General features: G+C 41.1%; 1 protein-coding gene across 1 annotated transcript; it reads left to right on the top strand.

Moving 5' to 3' along the window:
• The first annotated feature begins 3,946 nt into the window (after positions 1-3,946).
• On the top strand, positions 3,947-12,858 carry SCML1 (Scm polycomb group protein like 1). The gene is made up of 5 exons (XM_082864316.1): positions 3,947-4,010; positions 8,794-8,898; positions 9,287-9,779; positions 11,063-11,214; positions 12,507-12,858. The coding sequence occupies exons 1-5, from the start codon at positions 3,981-3,983 to the stop codon at positions 12,657-12,659; spliced, it is 933 nt and encodes a 310-aa protein (XP_082720442.1). The 5' UTR covers positions 3,947-3,980; the 3' UTR covers positions 12,660-12,858.
• The last annotated feature ends 2,869 nt before the right edge of the window (positions 12,859-15,727 follow it).

A 15,727-nucleotide genomic window follows, 5' to 3' on the forward strand; every position in this document is an offset into this window, starting at 1 on the left:
AGTGCTTTGCCTACTCTAACCTATGAAGCACCCCCCCCCCACGTTGTGCCCATTTTACAGATGGGGAAACTGAAGCACAGAGCCATTTACCTGAGTTGCCCAAAGCCACAGAGCGCTTAACTGTTGGGGCTGGGGTACAAACCCAGCAAATCTGGCTCCAAGGTCTGTGTTACCTCACCCTGTGGAGAGATAACAACTTTTTAAAATAACTTTTCCCGGTATGTACCAAACCACAAGTGCTAAAGCCCCGCTCCCGCTCCCTCCCCCTTCGAACTCCAGCACTGACGTGCACGCCTAGAATTGAGTCAATGTCGACGTCTGGGGTGCGTCACAGAGGGACGGGGAAGGAGGAGGAAAAGGGGGGGAATTACATTAAAAAAAAAAAAGCTTCGAAGAACTAACCGAGAGTGGGGAGGCCACGCACCTAAACGCCTCACCCCCCAGAGCCGCCTCCTTAAACCCGCTCCAACACAGAAAAAGTCGCGCGCGCCGGCGCTCCTGCACAACCGCACTAAACCCCTCTCAGCCTTAGAGGCTCGTGTTTTCAGTCTAGCACGGGGCTCCGATCCCACCGGCCCCCGCGAACAACGCCAAGCTAGAGGGGCTCGGAGGCCGGAAGTGCGGCCGCCCCGAGGAAACCAAAGCCTCTCCCCTTGGCAGTCGCTCTAGCGACGCCCGCTCCCCTGCAACGGCTCAGAGGTCCGCTGGATTGGTCGGCTGACGGCCCAGGCGTGTCTTGTAGCGGCCGCTGATTGGTCAGCGACCGGCTGCGCGCGTGGGAACCTAAGCATTCGGGTGCTCACAGGTACGAGCGTTGCGCCTCAGCTTCCGTGGGGCTCGCGGCCGGCGAGTCACGGGGGCGCGCCGTACTTCCGGCGCGAGGAACGTTTGAGGCATTGGTAACCATTACAGCGGTTGCCGCCCGGGCGGAGGCACCGTCGTCCGTTGCTACCTGCGTCCGGCGCCCTCCGGAGGCCGATTTGGCGGGCTCTGCGCCAGCAAAGGCCTGTCAGGTGACACTTTTTCTTCCCTTTGAACTTTCGTGTCTTAGATGTGCGCCTGAAGCAGGTGGGGAGGGATTTTACTTCACGGCTGTGGCGCTCCGGAGCGGGGTGGCGGGGGAGGAGGGTTTGCCTGAGGGAAGAGAAAGGGTTTGCCTTTTCGGAAAGACCGAGTCTGCTCTGGAGTTTCAGCCGCAGTGCCGTTGGGGTGGCTTGGGATGATTCGGAGTGGTTCCCACCGCCCCTCCCGGGATGCCAGCGCGTAGGCGCTTGAGATGTGGCCCCTTATTGAGTGGTTTGTGCCGACTTTCTAAGAGCTGATCCTTTTTCGTCCTTTCTCTTCCTCGGTGGGTGAGGGGGCGACGAACGACCACGGCTCTCAGACTTGTCAGAATTTTGAGTTTGGAAAATCTATCAACTAGCGAGTTGGTTCGCTGTAACATTTTTTGAGGTGCAAACGTTGATTCTGAGGCTTTGCTGGTAACCGCGATTGATCTAAGAGAGTGCAGCTTCACGGTTGTAAATACGTACGCGAGGCTAAACGAAGTAAAGATGTGGATGGCGCACGGTAGTTGGTATCTTCGTCTCTTGGGGATCGCTGCCCCCCCTTTACCGGGCTCTCCCTGAAGTCGAACTGCTCTAGAGTTTTAAACTGGCTTAACGTTTACAAATCGTGATTTAACGAGCCACTTTTCTGCACGGTGTTTTATAAAGCACGGCATGGGCTCGATTCCCTGATGGGTGATGGGGATGCAGTTTGGACGGCATTATCCCCCCCCGCTCCCCCCCCACCCCGTTCTGACCGACTCTGTAGCCGCTGAAGTTTGATACGGATGCTTTTGAGAGTCCTGACAGGATTTTTAGAAAGTGATCCGTGTATTGACACGGTCTTGTTTAAAAAAAAAAACGTGGAGGGGTCTGGCTACTGCAATCTGCCCTGTTTTGCCGAGTAGTGGTTCTTGCCGAGTTTCAGCAGCATTGTAATTGAGCCATTAGGGAACTGTCTGTCAGTCTCTAACAATGGTTGGCAAACTTTGTCTATAAAAGGCCAGCTAGTAAGTATCTGAGGCTTAGAGCAAAGGGACAAGTGATAAGAGGTGGCCTCTGAGCAGTGTGGAGGCGCCTGACTGTAAAGACCTTGTAGGCCATGGTAGGAGTTCTGGATTTTATTGTGTTCTTGGTCCAAAAGGGATTCCAGGTGATTTCAATAATGAAGAAGTAAAGCGCATAGGCTCTGGAGTCGTACTGCACTACTTACTATGAGACCTGGGTAGGTTACTTAAAGTCTCTTTGCCTCAGTTTTCTCTTAAGGAAAATGGGGATGATAATAGAGCCTGCCCTGTAGGGTTGTCACGAATGCTAAATGAATTAACATACATCACGTGCTTAGAACATTGCCTGACACAGAGTAAGCAGTAAAATCTGTTAGATGCTAGTATCTATACTTTGTGGCATAGTTCAAATTTAAAGAAAAATTATATATTTAAATCTCTAAAACAAAGTTGTTAGAAATACAGTCAGAGTATAAGAAATGGTCCCTAGAGTTGGGAAACTTTAACTCACTATTCTCTTTCTGTGTGAGTTCAGGTAGAGGTGGGAGCCTGCTCTGCACTGTTCTTTGTAAGAGCAAGACTTGAGGAGTGACTTTTGAATATCCATGACTTGGGACTAGTTAAATAAATCATGGCCTATTTGCAAGATAGGAAACGAAGTTGAAGTGACTATGGTATATCTAAAGTTATTCATTTAGAAAGACTTCTTTTACTTTTGCCTCTCTTTGAGCTCATACACTGTATTCTTTTCTGGGTCTGGCTTTTACTCAAGGTTGTAGTTTTGAGATTCCTGAGATGCGTCCTCCTCGTTGTGTGTAGCAATAATTGGTTTATTCTCATAGCTGTGTAGTCTTCCTTTGTATGAAAACACCAGTTTAAGTATTCATAACTTGTATTAGTTGTATAATCAGAAAAAATAAACATAGTCTAAAAAAGTAAAATTTGGTTCAAGTTACAGCTCAAATTGGAGGTATTTAATAATTTGAATTTATTCCACATTATTAGACTGCATTTGTCTAACTTGAGAGTTACTTTTCCCTTCATTCTGCCTCTCATTCCTGCCCTGGCTCAGGATGGATAAAGGGAACCTAGCTCTCTCATTAACGCCCCTCCCAGTACTGTGATGCCAGCGTTCAAATCTACTACGAGCTATGATATGACAGCATTGCACTCAACGTCCTCCTGGTGGCAGAGATGAATGACTCAGAACCATAACCGAGCCTACATAATTCTAGAAGAGTTTTTGGCTTATTTTTCACATACAGTCCTTTAAGTTTAATTTAAAATTTAACTACGGAAGCAATCATAATCTTAGCACTGAAATGACCTTAGACGTAATCTCACCCAGTTTCCACCGAGCAGGGGAGGAGGCGATGTCTTTAGTGGTCTTTCCAGGCCGCACCGTGGTGGGCGGCCCAAGCCACAAGAGACTCCTGACTCACATTTGGAGGCCCGCAGTCTCCCTGAGTAAAAAGCTTCTGAGCTCCTTGAGCAAAGCAGTTAGGACTCGTGCTCTGTTGTTCATTTGTCTCCAGCACTTACTCTGTAGCCTTTAGGTTGTGGAGCATCCGCTTCACAATTTGGAAATGTGTTCGATCTGGATTCTTATTCCTACGCGTGGGCAATAAAACCCTTCACTTTTTAAAGGTTTATTCTAAATCACTAATGGAAGAATTCTCATTTTGTCGCTCTCTAAACTTCAGCCAGGACTCCAGTTCAACTTGAGTTGGTATTCTGAGAACATATCCATGTTAAGTTTATTAAGGCAGTAAGTGGGTGAAGTAACTTTTTTATGCCTTGCTTTTCAGGAATTGAAGATTTACCAGTCCTACCTGACCAAGGAGTTTCGCAAATAACCCTCCAGCAAGTTTAAAAATAATTAGGCCCAACTCAGAGAAAGCGGAGTTGCTCTGGTTGCACAAAAAAGATGTCTAGCTGCTCCAGTGAAGTCGATGTGGTTTGTATTTCAAATTGAAAATCTGTCTTTGTTCTTTTCATTGTGTTCTATTTTTTTCTAAATTGAATTGAATTTGTACAGTGAAATGCAGAGGTTGTAAATATACAGTTCATGAGTTTTGGACACTGATGTATAAAGCTGCTATGAACATTTGTGTGCAAGTTTTTAAATTTTAACTACCTACCAAGAGTCCTTTTTTTTTCTGACTCTTTTCACATAATTATGTGAAAGCACTTTGCAAAGCATACCTATACAAAGCATACCTATACAAAGGTAACATGGTATATTTTTGTAAGTATTAATATATAGCCCAATTCCACATTATTTGGTCTTTTGAAACAGACATACATACTTCTATGTAGGTTTAAAATTATTCCTATGGTTCATAATCCATTCTTAGAATAAAGAGTTATTAAGTGAAATGTAATGGCTGTTTACTGTCTATTTACTTATTTATGCACTGTCTTATTCCCCCCAAAATGTTTTAGGTGATTGAGAGATTAATTTATCAAGAAACATAGGTGTGGGGAATTCCCTGGTGGTTCAGTGCTTCGGACTCCAACATTCTATCCCTGGTGGAGGAACTAAGATCCCACAAGCCTCCAAGTACAGGGGGGGAAAAAAAAAAAAAAAAAAAGATAGGTGCTTAAGTGTTTCCTATTTTGTCCACAGAGTGGTACTGTTGGTCTATTTAAAAATCAAAAGCCATGAACAGGATTCTTTGTAGTTAGAAATACTTGCTTTTACAGCAGTTCTGCTGCCAAATTACTAGAAGAATCGTCTTTCTACCCTGAGGTACACAAGAGGAAAACGATGTCTTAAGTGTGGTTAAGTTAATGAGAAACCAGTTTTGCAAGGACATCTTTTCCTATAGTCATAGTATTTACAAAGGTCCCCTGATATCACAAATTGGCTTTTGGAGCTTCTCGAAAGTGAAATTGAAGTCCTCAGTTTTTAAGTTCTATCATCTTTCCTTTTAATTTATTAATAAATTTTCCTTAGATAAGAACACGAATCTCTACTTATGATGATGATAACACTGTTCTTTATGCATATGAACCAAATACTGCATATTTCAATAATGTAAGTAATGTTAATTGCCATTTGCCAAATATATTAACACTTAACCACTTCAAAGAAAAAATTCTTCATAGACTTCCTGTAAACTCACACTCAAGAAAATATTAGTCTCTCCTGAATTTGTCTGATTCCTTTCATTAGACAATGAGCAATTAACCATTTCACTTCCCTCTTTTCCTTGTAGAAAATTCAGAGCAGTTTTTACTCATTTTTTTCAGTGCAAAATTCTAAACCTCCGTCCTTCTGATATAATAAATTCTTTGCTTAATCCCTTTCTTAATTAGCAGTGATCATCTTCATTCTCATAATAACATGAGTTTTTTTATTTTGTCTCTGCTTTAGATTAATATTTCTGAAACTCTTTGAAAAGCTGGTGAAAAATAAAAGCAAGTTAAATAAATAGTGTTTTTTCCCCACTTACTGTTCAGTTTGACTTTCATAGAAGTGAAGTATTAACTACTCAATTTTTAAAATATCAGCAGGGAAGTGTCGTGTCTAACACATCCTGCAACGAAGAGCAACAAAAAACAATTCTGAATGTCCTTACTCACTGCCAGGTACAAAAAGTTCTATCTCTCAAATGTAGTTTTCTAAGATATTAAGCTTAAATTCTCTTTATATCATATAAAGAGGTGGACAATTGAAATTTTGCTGTATCAAATTGCTTCTGATTATCGCTCTCATTGTGATGATTTTTTTAAACAATTTCTAGTTAGAATAGCATCTTCAGGTGAAAGTTTTGAAATAGCAATATGGAGGTTTCATAGCCTTTTGTAAAAGCCCTTAACTGATGAAATGTATAATAGTTATGTCTCCTTCATCTAAATTGCTCAATACTGAATTAATTTCCCCTACAAAATCTTTAAAGGAAATTGGCTGATTTGGATAAAACATAGTATGTGCCTAAATGCATGTCAAGATATCTCAATTGAAACAAAATGGCAGCCCACCATTTTTTAAAGAGTTTATCTTCCATAGTTTTGAGGGGATTTTGTAAAAATTGACGTGTTGGTGGAGACTGATAGAAGTATGTAATTATCAAGGATTTTGTGAGCGGCATACCCTAGAAGCAATGAACATTTATAAACAAACACATGTTTCTTAACATATAAAAAAGTTTCTTGAATACAATGAACATACTTTGAAAAGTAAAAAATGTTTATGGGAGTCTTTATCATTATAGAGAACAGCAGTGGAATACTTAAAGGGAACGTGTCTTGTCTTCCGGGGAAGGATGTACAGAGAGTGGGAATGCAGGGACGACGTAGTAGGGAGTTCTGATTTTTGAGCAGTGCTCTCCCCTGCTTGCTTTACATCAGCATCCACGATGAACTGGGTTGACACTGCTCTGCCAGGGCCTTCGGAGCGATTGTGCAAGATGTGTTGGGATAGAGTATCTCCGCTAAGACGTGCCCAGGTTCCAAAGTCACAGCTAAGGGATGCGCTCCATTTCTCCTAATGTGCTAGCTCCCTCCTTTCTTCGGCGCCTTCCCTTACCAGTCTAGACCACACGGTGCAGCACTTCCATCTGTTCTTTTTTAATCCTCGCCCAGCACCCCCTTTAGTAAAACCCCAGCCCTGTCCAGGCTGGGAAGCAGAGGGGAGGACCTCCACTGGGGACTGGTGATCCTCAGACAACCCCGATCCTGTTCTCTTATTTCGTGGAGAAAATGGAGGGTGTGGAGCAGAAATCCCCTCCAAGTCCTGATTCCTCTCCCCACAGCCCTCACACTTGCCTGGATCCATCTCTGACGACCTCCTTCCTGACCACTGGAGTGGGAAAAGTGTTTCCTCTGTAAGGCTAACACCTCTGCTGGTTTCTGCATCTGACCCTCTTTCCCTGTGCTCAGACACCTCCCTTCATCCCTGTGTCTCTTGTGTCTTCAGCCTCTGTCTCCATCACTCTCAGCGTAGTCATTCTCCCACAGGTTTAAAAAAACCACTTCTTTTTGCCTCCCATCCCTCTATAGCTGTCATCCTCTCTCTCTCCTTCCCATCATAACCCAGCTCTTCGATCGTCATTTATGTTCACTTTCTAAACATTTGACTTCCTGTTTTCTGTTTGGGTGTTTTTAATTTCTGTTTTAATATTTTTTATTGAAGTATAGCTGATTTGTAATATTGTGTTAGTTCCGGGTGTAGAGCATAGTAATTCGGGGTTTTTGCTGATTATATTCCATTATAGGTTATTATAAGATTTGGGGTATAATTCCCTGTGCCCTACCGTAAATCCTTGTTTATCTGTTTTATGTATAGTAGTTTATATCAGTTAATCCCATACTCCTAATTTGTTGGGTATTTTAGAATATACTGTTCCTTCTGCCCTGTATGCTCCTCTGTACATCTCTACCTAGTGAACACCTTCTCATCTTTTCATTCTCAACGCAGATACCTCCTTCTTCGAAAATCCTGCCACGACTGTCAGGCTGGATGAGGTCTTGCTCTTCTGTGCACGCTTAGCCTCTTGTTCTTATCTGTATCGTGGCAATAATACTACTAATAGATGATTGAGCACTATCAGACCAGTCATCATGTACTATTATTATTATGTTGGTATTAATACTGTAGCACGTTGTTTTGTCCTCAACAGAACTGAGAGAGGATTTCATCCCGATTCTATTTATAAGGAAACTGAACAACAGAGAAGTTAAGTAACTTGAGCCCAACTGTGTTCCCCTAGAGCCTGTGCTAGTTATTCAGGGCTGAGAGCCAGTGGGTCTCATGCTTCATCGTGCATCAGAATCACCTAGAGGGCTTGTGAAAACACAGATCACTGCCCTCGATCTCAGAGTTCCCAATTCAGTAGATCTGAGGTGGGAGATTTTTCATTTCCAACAAGCTCCTAGATGGTGTTGATGCTGCTGGTCCACGGAGCACACTGAAATCCACTGCTCCAGGCGGCCGATCACTTTCTCTGTTGACCATGTCTCTTTACTTGTCTCTCTCCAGCTAAAATGGGAGTTCCTTAGGGTAGGAGCTGTTTTTTTCTTCCTTTTTCTTTTTTTTTCTTTTTAATGTCCACATTCCCAGCATCTAGCGAAGTAGTTCTCACAGGTGGTAGGCCTTCAATAAATGTTTCTTTGAATGCATGATGTAATTAGTGGTTCTGGCCCTTTAAGTGTATTTTTGCCCGAATGAAATTTCTGTGTATTTCAAGAATTCTCCGGTTTTATCAGTCACATACTTGATTGGCATACAGGGGTCGCGTACTCAAAGGTTTTGTAAGGTTAATTGTTAATTGCATGACTTTAAAGTACTCTGAACCAAAGGTCACATCTGTTGTATTTGGCTCACTGTTCTTTCCAGAGTGGACCCCTCACTGCCTATTAGGTTATACCATCATTATATGGAAAGAGGCTCTTTGGCCTTTTAGCAGATTTGAAACTTTCTTTCCTAAAGTAGCACCTTCCTTGATGTAAAATGACTCCATCATAAATGTGATGGCTTATAGGAATTGTGGTACATTTACTTCCCAGTATTCAAGCTTCGTAAAATGCCTGTGTGACATGGAGTAGTTGAGTGGGAGGTTGGCGCGCCTTATCTCAGCCAGCTCGGCTCTGGGTCCCCAACAGCCAGGCATCAAGTGGGAAACAAGAGACTTCCGACGGCTTGAAAACTTTCAGACTTTGACTTTGGCTTAATGGTATTTTTTATGTTCCTTTCCTTTTGAAGTAGAAACTACTAATAGTCTGTATTATAACAGGTCATCTATGATGCTATTCAAAAACTGGATAAGAAGCTTGATGTCGTGCACGCAAAGGTTAGAAAAATCAAGCATTTTCGTGTGAAGTCATGGTTGCAAAGTCGTGTAAGTGTTATAAAAATATTTTCAAAACTATAATAAACCTCTGGTTTCTAAAGATGCCAGTCAGAAGTGAGAGAGAACTAATAACTGTGAGATAAGCAAGGCTGATCTATACTTGCTGTAGCAGCAGATGGGAGACTAAACCTCTGCCGGAAAAATGCTGAAGCTTAGGTTTGAGAAATGTACGACAGTGGGTATTTTTATGTTTGTAACCGTAATACATAAAGTGCAATTAAAATGTAGGGTTGAAGAGGAAATCATGTAATCAAAATAGAGCATTTATCTTTAATAATATAAAGCAATCTTCCATGGAAAGTAATTATGGATGTATTTACTATTTTTTTCTTTCACTCACTCACAGTTGGTTTATGCTGGGTTTGTGTCATTTCAGAAGCCACTCGGATATGCATTTAAAGATTATAATTACCTGCTTTCTAAAAAGATCAGATACCAGAAAATGAGGAAGAAGCGGTGTCTCTCTCCATCGCCTTACCCTAAAAGTTATAGCCCCACTATTCCAGTACAAAGGCCGGAAAAGGATTCCCAGAGCAACCCTCTAGAAGCACCTTTTGGGTCCCCGGTGCCTCTGGATCTGGAGCGATCCCTTAGCCTGAGCCCGACGGTCCCCTCCACCTACCGCAGGCGTTCCTACGAGGAGTACTACTCGCCCCAGGACCCCACGCAGGGCTCCTCCAGTCCAGAGGCCCACAACACCCGCAGTCTTTTCTTAGACACCCAGTCCACTGCGGTCGAGCCTGCAACCGTGCTGACCCAGAGTGAACGCAGTCCAGCACATAGCCCTGACATGATGACCTACCCAGCTTTACTGGAAAACAGTAGATTCAGCCGTGCTGGCTCACCTCTCTATGTCCCGACCAGCTTCGGTGAGTGTGAACTGACACATGTTACAAGTCGCATTATTTACCCTATATTCCTCAACACCCTTGATGCAAGCTTGTGGAAGCTGTTTGTTTCCCATCTTGAGGGCTAGCTTGGGGCAGCACTCTGAACGATGACTAAGACTTCTTGAGTGTCTGTGATGTGCCTGCACTGTGCCAGTCAACGGACAGGCCTCTTCTCCACTAATACTCATAATGATCCCATTGTGAGTTTTTTATCTTCTGTTTTTCTTTACCCTTTCCCTGTGTAAATAATTAAAATGCTCCTAAAATGGCCAGAGCCCAGATGACAGGAGAGAAAAGGTACACTTTAGGCTAATTCACAGGAACTAAGGTCAAATTTGTGTTGACGGTCCGGCGAATTACAAAAGCCGCTTCCGTTACCACACGCTGACTCTAGGGAGTCGAGCACTCTGGCTGAGTAAATGAGTACCTGTCTGGACACAAAGAAGTTTCAGTACCACGTAGTGAACGGCACACCTAAAACGTTTTGAGGTATGAGCACCTAAATTGTTTCATGCCTCACGTTATTTCTTTTTTAAACATAAACCTTCAACCAAAATATCTATTACCATGCAGTGAAACTTGAAAGAGGTATTCAGTGTAATGTTAAAGTTACTTCTGACCTAGCTGAGCAGAAGTCTTGTTGTTTTCAAAATTCAGATACACCTTTAAGCCTTGAGAGACGTTAATTGTAAAGCCATGGAAGAGATTCAGTAAAGAACTGATTTGGTTCTCAAAGATAATGGGGGTTATTGAAATTCACTGATTAAAGTGAATAATTTAAGCAATTATAAAACTAAATTCTGGGGATTTCCATTGCAATTAGCTAGTAAAATAAACCTCATCTGGAGAGACCAAGAGGACAGAGATTAAGTATTTCAAAGAATTTCTCTCAAAGTAAGAGAGCAATAGGTTATCTTAGATGAACCTAATTTAACCCAGGGTAACAGATCTTTTGCTGTATTTTGCCTGTGGCCCAAGAGGCCTCAGATTGCTCAGTCTGTTTTATGATCTTTGAAGCTTTAAGGTGTCTTCCGAAGCTGCTTTTGTCGTTTGGGGGAGGTCAGGTGGGACATTCTTGAGTAGCCATCCTCAGGTCATCTTTGTCTAGGCTTTCCCTGGATTTTACCTTGGAGTCCTGGGTCCATGCCGGGGTACTTCACACAAGGTTCCAGGAATGAGACACTTCTTCCCTACCTAACATCTCTTCTTTCAGGATAATGATCAGGTCAAGTATGATTTGTCTTTTTCCCCCCCCATTGAAGGTCCAAGTTCACCAGTTGGAAGTGCCCCGGGTGTCCTCAAACAGAGCCTCCCTGATGACCCTTCAACCTGGTCTGTGGATGAAGTGATCCTGTTTCTGAAATACGTAGATCCTCAGTTATCAAGTGCCCTCGTCGACCTCTTCATGCAACATGTAATGTATCTTTTGATCCGGTTTTCCTGCCGTAATGACTTTGAATGACCTCTGTGCAGGCCCTTCAGTTGGATACTGATTAGTGTGGATGGTGGGGGAACCCTATCAACTGATTATTCCATATGCGAGAAAGTTTACTTTGCCCAAAGTTAGAGCCTTAAAGGGTGGAGGCTGGATCTGTGCTTTAAATGGGTACCCGGGTACCTAAAATACTACAAGTCTTCAAGTTCTCAAGAGAAGATGATTCGGCATGGCCACACTCTCCTTTCTAACAACAGCTACAAGGATCCTCCTCCCCACCTGCTCCCTGCTCGGCCCCAGGACCGTGAGTGGGAGGGGTGACCACAGCTGTGACAGGGTGTCCTCCTTGTTACGATGCCCGATGAATCCAGCAACTGATTCCATTTGGCTCGGTTCTGTTGACCTTATATGGTTATTGATGATTTGGAATGCTGATACCCTTATGCCATTTACAAAGTAACATCATGGGCTAAATTTTAAATTCTAATTTCTTTAATTTCTAGTTTTACTTAGTAGAAAATGTATAGATGGTACCTGACAAAGGCAGTACTGTGAGGGATTTCAGGTCCCTTCAGCCAGTGACATATGGTTCAGTACAGTTTCATTTTTAAACCAGAACTTGTGCAAACCAAATAATATGCTTCAGCAGCATCATTTGGTCAATTAATTCTTTTTTACATTTGGAGGATACCTTGTGACTATCAAGTAATGTGTTTTATAGGGTTTCCTAATGAATAAAATTAGTGCCCACATATCTGATGTACCCTTTTCAATATGGTAAGAAAATCAGTAATTAGTTTTTAGCATCTAATTAGCTTCCGACAACTGATCAGCTTTCAGTGTTAAGACAGCACTGTATAGCACACTTATAGCTGACATACTCATGTTCCCAGCCCTTCTAGGAAAGTTAATGACCATCTGAAATTCATTTTTACCATTCACAGTTTTTACTTTTTGTCACAGCTATGCAGTATTTTGTTCAACACACGATATTTAAAATTAGGTAGTTTGATGCTTAGGACGTTTTTAAGATATTAGGTTAAATTTCCTTTTTCTTAAAATTTGAAGCAAATTTACAGATGATTAAGTGATGCTTCACTGTACAAATTAGATTTTTAATAGTTTCCATCAAGCAGTTGCATATTCAGAGAATATACATCTGGACTGAGCTGCCCTCTAATTGGTGTTACATGTTCTTACATAGAAAGGAAGAACCATTCTGATAAAGTATGAAAGCTTTATTAATTATTTTAATTTCCTTCTCTCTGTAGGACATTGATGGGAAAGCTCTGCTACTGCTCAAGAATGACATGATGATGAAGTACATGGGGCTTAAGCTGGGGACAGCTCTGAAGCTGCGCCACTACATTGAAATGCTTAAAGACAGAAAGATACCTCAACAATTTAAAAAGTGTGTAGATTAGATTGGACTTAATTCTAGGGAGACCAATGCCACCTTTTCTCTCTGCCCTTAGTTTTTGTTGTGTAGAAGGTTCCTCTAAAACACGGTGTATCCAAAATCACAGAACCCTGGGACAGTCCAGGCTACTCCTTTAGAAGCCATTTAACATGTTAGCACTAGCAGAGTCAAACTGGTGCTTTGTTCTTTGTGTCTTTTCATTACTTTCCTTGCATAGTTTACAGATAGTTAGTTACACTTCATGCAGGAAACAGAGAAACACCTTTGATTTTGGTTAATGTTTATATGTAAAACCAAAACAGCCAAATCCCAAAGGGGAAAGTAGTCAGGGAGGGATTGACGGGTTCTCTAATGAAAAAAATTATAAGGTAGCTAGTCATTTTATGCAAGAGATATTACACTACAAGGGTGGGTTGGATGGAGTCTGACTATACTCTTTTCAATTAATATGTTTTATTTTTAAACTTCCTTATTTTGTCTAAGCGTCAACATTTAACTAGGCATTCATTGTTCACAGCTCTCCACGAAGATGCCTATGTCCAAGTTTTTTAAACACGTGTTTTATTATCTGTTTATTCCTCATATGGGTACTGTTTCATATTTATATTTTGTTCTGTATCTGAAGTATACACACAAGTAAATCTTTTCTTTTTTAATTTAAAATGGCACTTTACACTTCCACAGAGGTGAAGATCAACTCTACATGTAGTGAGTTTTTTTTATTCTGTGAAACATAAGCACATCGTTTGACATCACTGGTACCTCTCAGCTCACACTTCAGGGTTTCCATACAGGGAAGTTCTGTCTTGTGCAATGTTTCTAGTTAATTTCCTTTCTGGGCCATTTATCCTACTAAACTTTGGAAGGTACATCAGTTCTGATTTGTCATTTTAATTTTAAAAATCAGAACTTTCACATGGAACATGTTCATTGCTGTTTTATTTATTACATCATTATACTGTATAATATTTAGTGTAATGTTACAAGCTATGAGAAATGGTGCTAATTGTATCAGCCATTTGTTATAAATGCCAGTAAGATGTTCACCAGGGGTAAGATTGTACGCTTTCTTTTTAGAAAACCAAGTGTACTTTATAAGCAAATGCAACTATTTCCTGGGCGTATATGATTTAAAGGGCTTTTTCGTCCGTGTTATTTCTTTTGTCTTATAAGACAAGATTCTAATTTAAACTTGTCCTTTCAAACTGTCAGTGTGAAGATGCTGTGCCACTTGAACAGTCCTCAGGTGTTTGTATAAATACTATGTTTTACAGTTTTTAGATTTTAAAATATAATAAAGTTTAATAACCGCAACCATTAATGTCAGAGCCTCAGATTTGATTTTACTTGCTTGAAGACTTAGAGCAAGCAGTGATACATGTCGTGAGTAGTTATACTCTGTGACAACTTCACTAGAGAATTCTCTCTCCATCCTGAATATCAAGGCAAAAGTATGGCTAACACAATAACTTTCATTAATGCAGACAATTAGCAGAACTAGAATTTAACATCCACTGAAACAAATTTTCCTCTCTAAAATTACCCTCATCTCCATGAAACGCAGCCAGATCAAGACTAAATTTGTTTACAGAATTAAGTCTGGTCAATTGACCACATAGGGTCCTCCTAACTGGCGGTGGTGGAATTCAGAAGTAGTCTCAGACTGAATTCCCAAAAGGCCTCTCAAAGCCAGGAAAGCCACGCCAAAGGCCTGCCATTAGCCTGCACCTCAGTGGATTTCTCTCTTCTAGAGAATCCCTAAAACATCGTGATTCCTGCACATGCCAGGAGACAGTCTTTCCCATTCACCTGATAAGGCTGCTCAGAACCCAAGAGTCTCCAGTGTCTGGAGAGACCAGGCAGAGAGAAGAGAAAAATGTTTCCATTCTACCCAAAACTAACTTGAGGGGAAGGACTTCCCTATATCTGGAAAACACAGATCAAAACCAGTAATATTCCAGACAAAAACCATAAAAATGATAACCATATTCACCAGTTCACTCAGTAACCGATCCATTAACTTTTTATGAAGCCTCAAGTTTTCCATTAGGATTTTGGAATATCTCTCCCAGTTCAGTATAGTATGATCTAAAATTGATCAGAGACCTGTACTTGTCAAAAGGGCCTTCCTATGGATCATCTTGAAGATGAAACTCTTTTGCAAAAGCATCAGAGTACAACAGTAACTTCCTATAAATGACAGAAGACTTTAAAAGGCACGGTTAAACATCTGACTACAATGTAATCCATAAAGAAACTTGGTTACAATAACTAGAATTATGACCAATGATAATCTCAACCCTTGAAAACCTTAATCACCAGCAAAAACCAAGAAGCAAGTAACCGTGAACTGTTTGTCATACCAGCATTTCCTGATTGGAAAACTTATGCTCTAGTCTTCCTCTCCTAAGAAAGCAAAGGGAGGTAAATTTAGATCTGCCCAGCAATTAATGTTCCAGTATTTTATCCTGTTTGAAATGACGCAGGTAGTCAGTGAATTCTCTTAACTTGGTTTAGTTTCAAGTTACCAAAATCTGGAAAGACTATTTTAGATAGACCTTCCCAAAATGTAATTATTCCTATAGAGTTTACCTAAAAGCTCTTATTTATGTTTACCTAAAGTTTCATCATATCAAGTTATTTTCCTTGCTGACGTATTTGCAACAGATACAGTAAGGTGTTATTTGATCTCTAGTAAACCTAGGTACAACAGAAGTGTTATACTTAATATTGATGATTCTAAAGACATGTCTATGTTAATCAAACCAAAAAGCTTAAGCTAGCTTCAGTACCAGATACCAATTCAGTACTGAATATTTCCCAGGCCACGTGAACCTGAAATTCATTCAAGCCAGTCTTTTTTATATTTCTGAGAATTTACATAAGCATTTAATTTCTTTTAAGCCAATTAAACAGCTCATCCACAAACCAATCTTGGCAATGCCATTTGGAAGCAGACACTTCATATTTATAAGGTACGCAGAGACATACATTTACATATATAGACAAAGAGATCTCACAGTTTTCCTGCTAAAATTTTACAAGGCCTCTTTTTGAATGAAATAATGCCAT

Source organism: Leucopleurus acutus (genome assembly GCF_964270905.1).
Source record: "Leucopleurus acutus genome assembly, chromosome: X".
NCBI lineage: Eukaryota > Metazoa > Chordata > Mammalia > Artiodactyla > Delphinidae > Leucopleurus > Leucopleurus acutus.